The sequence below is a fragment of the Cyrtonyx montezumae genome, unplaced genomic scaffold (assembly GCF_038088225.1).
Source record: "Cyrtonyx montezumae isolate F1298 unplaced genomic scaffold, pur_monq_1.0 scaffold_42, whole genome shotgun sequence".
Lineage (NCBI taxonomy): Eukaryota > Metazoa > Chordata > Aves > Galliformes > Odontophoridae > Cyrtonyx > Cyrtonyx montezumae.
Window position 1 is genome coordinate 739634 of NW_027072048.1, and position 11065 is coordinate 750698.

An 11065-nucleotide genomic window follows, 5' to 3' on the forward strand; every position below is an offset into this window, starting at 1 on the left:
TAACAAGGAGTAATTTTGCTCCCAAGGCACGGTTTAGAACAAGGAAAGAACAGATGGGGACGTTTAACTGGCCAAGACAATGAAGATTTGAAAGGAGTCTCGGTGTAGGATGCAGAACAAGTAAGGAAAGCCAGATCTCCAAGTCTTACTTACCAAGGCAATTCCTCCTTAAGAGAGCAGAAATGAAAACTGGAGGGATCGTGAAGAAATCCACGAGAGAATTCAGCTCAAGCCAGAACCTCAGCTTGTCATCAGCTGCCACAAACTGAAGATGAATAACATCAAAGAGCATCAGTGCTGTGTGTGATCTTTGGCCTCGGCAGTGCAAAAAGCAGACCTCTGAGGAAGAAATCCATTTTTGCAGTGTATTTCTTCCTGAATAATTTTGTCTTTTGTGGACATCATTCCTGTTTTGTTTCAGAAAGGCCTGGGCTGGAGCCCTGAGAGCACAATCATGGGTTGGACCTAGAGGTATAACGATGCTTTCTTTCCCTTTCTCATCTGCCCCTTTCATCCATTCTTCTAAGCTGCCTTTCTCTGCGGTGCTGCTGCATCATTAATAACAAATCACAAAACCTCAGGACAAGTAACACCACATCCTCAACTACAAAAGGGAAAATCCCATTTTCTAGTGGCTTGGCTAAAAAAACCTACTGTCCAAAGCTACAAAATCAAAGTGTATTCTACACTGGGGTAACTGATGGCACCTTAAGAACAGATGGCACACAGCTTTCTGGTTTGTTCAAGAGTGGCTGAGGAGACCCAACTAATTGATTCAGCACTTCAGTTTGTTTGTAAATCACCTTTCCCACAAGGTGCACTTACCCGTAATCCAAAGTAAAAGACGAAGAAAGCACTGAAGAATTTATCCACATAAATGATTCTGTCTGGGAAGGAGAATGCAAACTGCTCTGCTCTGATGGGAAAGCAGACGTCACAGAGAGTGGAAAGAAGGGGGAAAGAAGAGAAAACAGCGTGTTGGCTGTACAGTAACATTTGGTTTGAGTTTCTATTTTGGTTATGAAATACCGACCAAACCACACTTTCATCACATTCACAATTTTGTGTAATTTAAATTTCCACTTCCTCACTGAGCTATAAAGAATAAACAAATGGTAAGAGCGGGTTTTTCTTAGCGTTTCTGAGCACGTTCAAACACGACATTATTTATCTATCATGCAAATTCACTGGAAACTTTGGATTTCACATATTCATAGAGTGTTTAAGCCAAGGGTGTTTTCCTCTTCTCCAGGAAAACCATTTCACCTTTCTCACGTGGACTGGTTTACTCATTTATATTCCACTTATTCAGCAGAACTGATAGCTCCTGCAGTGATTTCTCACCCAATCGCTGCTGAACATGGAGTTCTGTCTGCCAAGGGAACAGCTGAAGCACCAAATAATTTCCAGCAGAGTCTGCCAGGTTAGCTTGTGCTGCCCATGGAAATCTCTAGGCCAGCCCACTGGCCTTGCCCAGAAGAGGATTACGGAGCACACAGAAGTGTAGGATGACAGCAGGGGCAAAACCTGGCAGCAAAAAGCTGAGGGGGATGAGCTTCTCCCATCAGCACCACCTGGACCAGCAAGGGATATCTGACAGAGACTCAAGAGATTGCCAAGAGCACTCAGTGACACCGCCTACCCCAGGAAGCAGTCGGCTTTGTACATCAATTACGAGCCCTCTGAGACACCTCGTCCTCCTCCGTGCAGGGAATATTTGGAAAACAGAAACACAATTAAGGAAACGAGTCCCATAAACCAGCCCAGGTGAACCTACTCTCACCTACAGGTGCAATGTTATTCACAGAAAAAACTCCGTGTGAATAGGATTAACCACCTGTTTATTCCTTAAAAAAAAATAAACTCTTTTCCTTCTGAAGCTATTCCAAGCTGTTCGTCAGATTTATAATGCCTTGGGACTGAACACAGTATTGGATTGCTCTTGATGTATAATTCTGTTTCTCAGGTTTACCCCTGCTGATTGAATTTGGCTTAGAGTGCTCCACAGCTTTTATATTTTATTTATCTCATTTTATGATTCCATTTTATTTTTCCACTGTTGTGCACCAGTCCAAGCAAAGCGCTGAGAACAAGGCTCTGGCAAATTAAATCAATCAAAGGGTTTTACATATTAACATCTTTGTACCCCTAAGCACATTTTACAACACGTATGCATTTAGGCAAAGATTGGTAGAGGTAACAGTGTGCTTTCTCAGACAGTTTTGTTGTTCTACTGCCATCTAATTGTTTACAGAAATCTAGACTTTAGAGAAGAACTCCATTCCCATTTGGGTACCCAAAATAGATGGCTGCATGTTCAAACGAGCTTTATTAAAAGCTTAGTGTTCTCTGAATATTGCAATAGGAACAGCTGGGCTTTGAATATTTTGAAAATCTCTTTTTCCAAAATGTGTTTTGGACCATTTTCAAAACTTGTTTTCAGCTGCAGGACCTGGTCACCTGTCTCTCAGCTCTTCTGAAAATCCAGGCTTGAAGGCATAGACAGAGAACTACGTATACCAAAACCTGAACAGCTGAGACAGAAAGATACATGCTGTCACAAAACAGCACCCATGGGCTCCCCTATCTAATACCCGTGGCCACAAAACAGCTCTAAGAAAACACATCAACATGAGTTTTCTACAGTTTGTTCAAACAAGCTTTTTGGATAAGCATCAGCAACTTACTTAGTAAGATCGATAAAATAAATGATGAGCGTGCCAATATCCAGGACAAACACCAGTATCATCTGAAAACACACGGGTGAAAAAGGATGTTATGAGGCTTACTCAGGCAGTAATACAGATCTCATCTATGACAGCACTTTTATTGTCTGTCTGCCACTTAAAGAAAGGCAGAAGGAACACAATTCAGTTACCTGCACTCTACAACTATTCCAGGAAGGGCATTTTAGTGAGGCCTGCTCACAGCCAACCAAAATCTCAACCAATACAAGCACTGTCACCTTGATTTGCTACTGCTGAGGACTGGGTGCAGCTGACCTAATTGTTCCCAGGCAAGTCCAGTGTCCTGGTTGTCCCTGTGAGATGCCAGGGAATCCACACTTGTGACTCATTCATCAAAATGGGATAAATGTGGTCTCCTCAGGAGGATTTCCTGAATCATCTTCCAGTCCAAATACATTTGTATGTGGAAAAAGTTTGAACCAGACCACTTGAACTGCAAAATTTGGCATATTCTTGTGCTGTCATGCAGTGATCTCAGAAGATCACACATCCCTCACTGCACTGGAAGAGGAACCACTGCTCTACTTACCAATACACGTCCCATGGAGGTTTGAGCTGATAGCATCATTTCCATCTGTGTAGAGAAGATTCTTAAGTAGTAGACTGATTTTTGTTTCCTCTTGTTTGACCACCAGACATTTTTGTTCTGACAGAAAAATAAAGACTGTTATCCTTGGCTGTGCCAGACATTGTTTCCCAAGTCAGCTAATGCAAACACATTCGGCCACCAACAAATTTGAACAGTGATTGAAGGAAAGAAAGCAAGAGGAGCTTGTCTTCCTTAAGCTAAGCTGAGGGCACCAGGATGCCATCTCCTCCCAGACTTCACGGAGTGCATGCTGTGCAGACATATGCTGTGATCTTCCCACCACAGATGCACCATCATTTTAATAGTTGCATCAATGAACGTTGATTCTCATCAACTTGAAGTGATTGCTTCATAACCTGAGCCTGAAAGGAAGTGGCTAATAATGCCTCTCCACAACTCTCCCCACCCCTTGCCATCTTATGCCAGCAGAGGATCCATTTCTGTAGCTTTGATTGCATTTTTCTTGTATGGCTTCAGCTAATTCTGATGAGGTCCTGTGCTCTCAGTACAATTCCGTCCTTCTCACAGATACAGTTATCAGTAACCATAATGAATAACTAACACAGATTATTCAGTGACAGAAAAACCTGCAAACATGCACCAGAAAAACACGATAATGCTTGAGATACTCTGCTGGCCCCTCTTCTTTTGCACTCAAAGAGCTGACACTTAAGAACTGAGCCCCACCTCTGCTCCAGCAGCCAAGGGAACAACAGAGTCAGGTTAATTCAACTTTTTGGCACACAGACTTGCACAGGTGTCCCCTTGATCTTCCACCCATACAACCCAGGCAAGCCCTCCTTTGGAAGTGATGGAGGGAAAAGGTTTGTGATAGTTGTTGGAAGCAACATGAAGTGATGCAAAGAAAAAGCTCTTCAGTCCTACAAATGGCACTGTAAGCTGGTAAATAAGCGACCTGGATGTGTCATTTGAGCATCCTGGTGTTACCCTACTAATACTTCCTCAAAGCTTCTTAATACACACGGGGAGGACTGAGACAAACAATCTGGTGGTAGATTTTTTCAGCTGCTTAGTCCCATCCTTGTTCAGTTGGACCAGACCACGTGAAAGCAGCTATCCTAACATACTGAAAAATAGTTTCTCAAGGCCATTTTCCCAGTACTTCCAGTATGCAGAATGGGAAAGCATGCCACTGAGAGATTACTCGACCGTGTACACATATTGCTCATTCCTGTTACAAACTTGAGTTGTTTTTTTACATACGTACAAGATCCTGTGCATTTGCATACATAAACTTGCACGTTTAAGAACTGAAAGTTGTATGCAAATGCAGACAATTGTGATGATTATTAAAGACAAGCATTCCAGTGCTCTTATGTGCACCTGTGTTTATCTGCATGCGAAGGAGCTGAGCTCTCTCTATGTATGTTTGTGAAACTAGTAATAGCTACATTGGTAAAAACCAGCTTGCCCCTTCCTCTTAAAAGGAGGACAAGAGTAACACACAAAAGCATTAACCTGCTGATGTATTTTCTTGAAAATAAAAGCAGTACATCTGGGTTTCCCCAAACCCAACTCTGCCTCAGTATGCCACATCCTGTGCACCACAACACGGTGTAAAACTCTTCCACTGAGCGCTCCTTCCACACCAAATGCGATTCTCGAACTCTCACATCAACACACAGCATCTGAACTAAGCCAGGGAGACTTTAGCTTCACCTTTTTTCTCCAGATTTGCTTTAGGATGAATCTATAAACGCATCGAATCGATCTGAAAACCAGAATGGTAAGCAGGCCTCCGAGGAAAACAAAAACTGATGGAAGAATAAAAGCCAACTGAAAGTGCAGTGCACAGGTAAGGTGAGATTCAGCCATGTTCTGGTCCTGACATTCTAGAACACGCACTGCTCTTGTGATGCTACTGTGACCTCAGTGCTCAAGCTGGGCACTGGGGAAGACCTCCACGCCCATGGGAGCTTCTGAATGGGGGCTCCAATGTAGAGCTGTGTCTGTGCAGTGATATTACCAAGGTACTTTCTCTCTCTGGAATCTCTCAGTTTATAAAGCTGGCTCTCGCACAGACTCACTGTATAAACATAAGTTGCTTATCCAGACCTGTGAAGTCTCACACATGGCACTCAAGACTCATCCATTCAGACCTCACTTCACGCTTCCTTTCAAGAGCTGCAACACAGACATACTGCAGTTCTCTCCTGGGAATTTCCGTTCCACTTTTGGATAGAGTCCTGATGCTGCTCAAAAATAAATACAAGCAAGATGCCCTGGCACTGAACGAGGAGATGTCATAATGAGAGCTTTGATAGAAACAGTGAATAAACACGAGATTGGCCAGATGAGTCAGACAAAGGATGCATTTATCCTGCTGCTCCGTTTGTTACCGCGCACTTGTTGGTGATGAAGGACAGTCTGACCTTTTCCCTACAGTCTTCATTTAATGAGATAACCCTCTTTCTTCCTTCTTCTTCTGCTTTTGTAAACTTCCTAATTAGAACAATTTTAACGAGGTATGTCCAAGTTTCCCAGGCTGCATGCACACCCAGCCTAGGGTGGCAGCATTCCCTTGGAGTCCGGCCACCTTTGCATGCCCATACATAAAACCTATTTGCTTTTCAGCATCACTGCAGCCTTGGACAAAGGGAAAGACAAAGCAGACCAGCACAGCAAGCTGTCCACAACCAAAAGCACTCCATAAAAGCCAGAGCTCGTCCTGCCCTACGAGGCCTTGCTGTCTCACCCACAGCCACTGTGATGTGATCAGTTCACGCAGTATCTTCCCCACTTCTGTTGGAATGAAATGAAGTCCTCAAAAGATTTCGGTGTAGTTGAGAGTTTTAAAGTCTTTACGAGCACTGCAGATGAATAATGCAATCAGACTCTTCTTCATGCAATCAGGACAGCTGAGTTATGGGAGTAGTGATTTCACCCGAATTGGGAAAAGCATGTGCCCAGAAAATAAATAAATAAATTGTAGAAGAATGGGGAAATAACAGCCCAGCAAATAGCTGGCTGGGAGGCAAAGAATGTATTATTGTAGCCTTTAATAAATACAGTAATGCTTAACGTCTGCCCTCCTCTTTCCTTCCCTCCCATGCTGAGCATCAGTGGGGTCTAAAAATGATTGAAGCCAGTGGGATGTTTTGAATGGAGAGGGTGGTCCTGGGGACAGTCTGTCAGCTGACAGTCATCATCTGTGTTTTCACGGAGACCAAAGTGACACAGATGCGATCAGCTCCTCATCTAAGGCTCCAGGATGCCTGAAGTCAAGGACAAAAAGGATTCTGGTCCTCTGCGTTTCTTCCCGTGCTGCTGTAGGCAGGCTCTGACTGCAGATGGCAGCCTCTGCCCGCTCTGTGGTGCTGCCCAGAACTCCCATTTCTCAGCCCAGCTGTCCCCAGAGCAGGACCAGGCCATCCACAAATCACAGCCACTCAGCGGGAGCTCAGAGCTGCAGGAAGGAAGCGATTTATCAGCATGCACTAGCACACCGCCCTGTCCGCAGCGAGGTGCGTAAGCCAGGAGAAGGAGCTCACAACAGAGAGCGGGCTCATTTTCCCTAATCCGACTAAACTGTGGTTTCTGCTGCACCGATGCAAATGCTTAGAGATAAATTATGGATGCTCACCAGTTGACATCACGTGCTGCTCATTTTTTGGTGCCAGAATTACCTGAATTCAGAGTGTGAGGACTTCCAGCCCTTCCTCCCCAGGGAGAGCGCAGCCCTGCAGTCAATAACTGCAGGTAGGAAAACTGCTGGAGAAAAACTAAGGCCATAGAAGAAATAAGCTGGCTAGCAGGAACCCGATTTCAGGTGTTACTGACACGGAAGTCTGTGCTTAAAGACAATCCCTTTTGGCAGCTCCACGGGCACCACTGCTGCAATGAGTCTGCACAACGCTCAGCCACTCTCCAAGGGCAGCGTTTGCAGTGATATATCATTTTGCTTCATCTCTAATCATCAGAATAAAAGTAGAATACAATAATGCTCTCCATCAGACAGCATTACAGTTCTCCTAAAAGAGAATAATTCCTTCCAAGGGCTATTTAACACTTTAAACATTCCCTCCACCCCCCACCCCCCCCCCCAGCCTTTGTGATAGCTCCAGCTTCCAAGCAAATTCTTCTCCTGATCATCCAGCCAAGTCTCCCTGCCTATCTGTCTACTGGTTGGAGGAGCCATCTGTTATCAGAAGTCATCCTCCCTGCATTTGTTTGCATTGTGACAGAGCTCCCTCTTTATTTCCTCTTCCATATCCTACATGGATCAAGCTCCTAATACCTTTCAGTAGGAAGAAGTTTCCCAGACTTTGAATCATGTATATGGCTCTTTTATGAACCGTTCCAATTTTTCAGCATCCTCTTTGAAGTGCAGACACCAGAACCTGAATTCCTATCCCAGTGAAGATCTGCCTAATGGGGGTGGATGGGGGTGGTAAGCTTATTACATCAGATCTGTGAAAGGAAGTACTTGATCATAAAGTGCACCGGTTTGACTGAGAGGAAAGAAGGATAACAGAGGCACCAAACTGGGGAGACACATCCTGAAAGGATTTAACTTCTGAGTAATGAGGACATCCACGAGCACATCAGACTGGATTAAAATAAAGATGCATTCTGCTGCTTCAGAGCATAAATCAATAGCTGGCAGGGATTACAAATAAAAGTCTCCTTTGGGTAGATTCCTCTATAATTGTTCACTGTGGAGAGTTTCCACCTCCACTGAAGCAGCTGGCTACCAGCAGACACAGAACATTGGGATTAAGGAGACCAGAGCAAGTTGCTCACTGTCTGTTATGGAGAGACACACATACATGGAAGAGACAAAGAGCTTAAAGGCAAAATCCTTACATTGTGTTTTTCTCTCTGTGCTTCTGAGCCTATCTAGGTAGGAAAGATAAGAAATTAAATGAAGAAACACATCTCTGCCAGCTCTCAGCCTCCTTCCCACAGCAGTCTACTTTCTGCATCCATCCAAAACAAAGTGCATGAATGTAACAGCCCTCATCCCTGCTTGGTTTCCACTCTCTGAATCTTCTGGTGCAAAATAAAACAGACTGGTCCAAAATTTGGAAGCCCGTGAGCCAGGCTGCTTGCTCTAGGCTTCCAATTTAATAAACGTGTATCTATATCTAATGGACAGCCTGCCACTTCCCTTTAATGGAAATCACCTGCTCCTCTAATTATCATTAGACAAATTGACAGTGCGAGAGCCAAGGCCTCTCATCTTAATGGCACCTGCAGCAAGAGTAAAATAATGCACTAATATCTTCTCAGAAAGGCCATTATTCTGCCTAATATGAATGCACATACACGCTCCGTGTAAGATAGGATCAAACATAGCCATGAAGAAAATACTACACAGCAATTCTCCCTACTTACTCAGTGCGCATCTTTTATGAGTGAAATCATTTCTCATTTTCTCTGGGCAAGGACCATAATCCCTCATGCCTCCTGCAGTGCTGGAGCCAGACCCCGAGCAGCTGATGGGCACCACAGCACAGAGGCAGACACGTCTGCACCCCTGGCTGAAGTGCAACTGCTTTTCAAAACTGAAGAGCTTTCAGGCCAAGACGTGCTCACTGCTGCTGAGAGCCAGCAAGTTTTCTAAGAGCACACTGCCCCTTTCTGAGAAGGATGAGAATCGCTCTTCTCTGTGCCCTTGTCTCGTGGCAGGAGCCAGAGGGACATCCCACAGCTAACGTGGGCCCATGGGAGCTCTACCAATTTGTTATGGTCAGACAGAACCCCTCAGAATATCATTCAATAGGCTGAAATACCCAGGGTGTTGCATGCAGCCCTGCTTGGTCTTCAGAAACACAGGCCTGAGTGGATGCCACCATTTCTCAGACTCTTAACAGATGTCTCTGAGCTCAGTCAGCATACACAGGCTTTTTGAAGCAGCCAGGCACAATTCTACATCAGCACACAGAAGGTCGCTGAGCCTTAAACTTCAAGCAATAGGACCCAGGATCCTATTATACAGCACAGGGTCTCAAGGGTTTGCATTGTAGGGGGCTCTGCGTTTCACTGGCATTCTCAGCTGCCTGTCTCAAGGCACATTTGCCTCGTTGACCTGTCTTGTCTGACTCCAAACACAGGCCAGAAGTCCCAAAGCTCCGCTCACCACCAGCCTTCAAAGCTTCCTTACCCACAGCATTCATTACCGAAGGATTCTTGATGATAATGAAGGATTTTTAACAGCCTTATGCATTCAGTTTGATTGCCTCAGTGACATTGATTTGGAAGCAGATTGTACCAGCTTGTACCCACAGGACCTCTCATATCTGATGAGAGTAGATTTGTTAGGATAAAAGATGCCCACATGCCTAAGGGGCAGCGTCAGCTTGGCACCAGAGCCCTGGCAGAGGAGGGCTCTCCAAGCCTGGGACAAGCAGCTCCATCAGGGCAGGTGCACAGAAAAGTCCTACTCGTGTTGGCAACCCTGAGGGGTCTGAGATTATCCTCCAAATCAACTCTGCACCCAGCCCCACGGGCATAGAGCACCTCAGGAGATGCTTGGCTTTTCAGGGCAGCCCCAGTCTGCCCTCCATGCTGCCAAACACAGCATGCAGGAGAGCCCATGCCACAGGAAGGTATTTGGAGGTTTAATCACTGCTGCACCGCAGCCATTTCCCGGTGGCTGTGCACACAAGCCTTGCAGTAAGTTACTCTCAGTGTAAAGCAGATCAACTGTCCCCTTCACAGCTCTCCCTCTGCAAGAAGTGCCTCCACATCCACATATTCAGCAGCAACCGAGGACACAGTAGGAAAGGATCTACTCCAGGACAATCCCTAGGTGTAACGAACCCCATGGGGCACAGTCTGGGAATTAGGATGGAGGATGCAAGGGAAGAGATTGAAATGGGTCGTACAGGGATAAATTGGGCCCTCGCTGTTTGTCCGCTCCTTATCTCTGCAGTAGCAGAGCATATCTGTCATTTGCACAGTTCTACGTGCAGCACACCTATGTGGAAGAGAAATTGCACATCCCCATTTTGCAAAGAGGGAGGCAAAGCAAAAGGAGAATTGCATGACTTTTCTGTTCCTCCCCCAAGCCACGCAGGAGGCGTGCGGGTGAGTGGAATGGAAACACGTTGCCCAACCTCCCAGCTCCCAGTTCCCTTCTCCAGTGATGACAAAGTGCTCTGCAATCAAATTTGCCCTACAGAAATCTCAGCTGATGGTGCTTCTGCACCTCACGTTACCCAAGGCTTTTTGTTTTAGGGGAACCTACTTCTACTATCAGTTTGAAGCCAGATCCCTGCTCGCTTCTTTATTATGGCATTCACTGCAAGGCACCAACAGACACCAAGAGATACGATTGCATTCCACACATCCACTGAAGCTAATTTCAGTGGCGTTGCAGCTGTAAATTAAATGGAGCTCTCTGTGAAGTGTTCTCTCTTTCTCTCCTCGCAACTGTCTAGCCCGCATTTGGAGGCTGCCAGCTTTATTTAAAACGTACAAGCTCTGAAGCATTCCCATATTTACAGTAGCAAGGAAAATTATGGATAAAAGGAAACAAGCATCTCACCATTTCTCTGATTAAATACATGGGTTGTTACTGCCAGGAGTAAAACCCGCTGTTTAGATGGATGAAGAATCCCAACAGTATTTCTCTCTTACAGAGACAGAGCTGCAAAGAAGCTGGAGATCCTCCCGCAGCCATCCACTGCCAGCGGGCCCAGGAACAGAAGCCAGAGCAAGCAGTGCCAGCACTGTGCACAGCATCATCACTCACCCCTCCACT

The 11065-nt window shown here is 45.4% G+C and overlaps 1 protein-coding gene across 1 annotated transcript in view; it reads right to left on the minus strand.

Moving 5' to 3' along the window:
• The window catches only part of KCNU1 (potassium calcium-activated channel subfamily U member 1), a 40855-nt gene extending 35683 nt beyond the window's left edge, over positions 1 to 5172 (minus strand). Inside the window, exons 1-5 of the mRNA XM_065747153.1 lie at positions 5013 to 5172; positions 3277 to 3395; positions 2688 to 2749; positions 826 to 916; positions 154 to 265 (exon numbers count right to left, since the gene is read on the minus strand). Coding sequence (XP_065603225.1) covers positions 154 to 265; positions 826 to 916; positions 2688 to 2749; positions 3277 to 3395; positions 5013 to 5172 — 544 coding nt within the window. The remainder of the gene's footprint in view (positions 1 to 153; positions 266 to 825; positions 917 to 2687; positions 2750 to 3276; positions 3396 to 5012) is intronic.
• Between the last annotated feature and the right edge of the window lie 5893 nt (positions 5173 to 11065).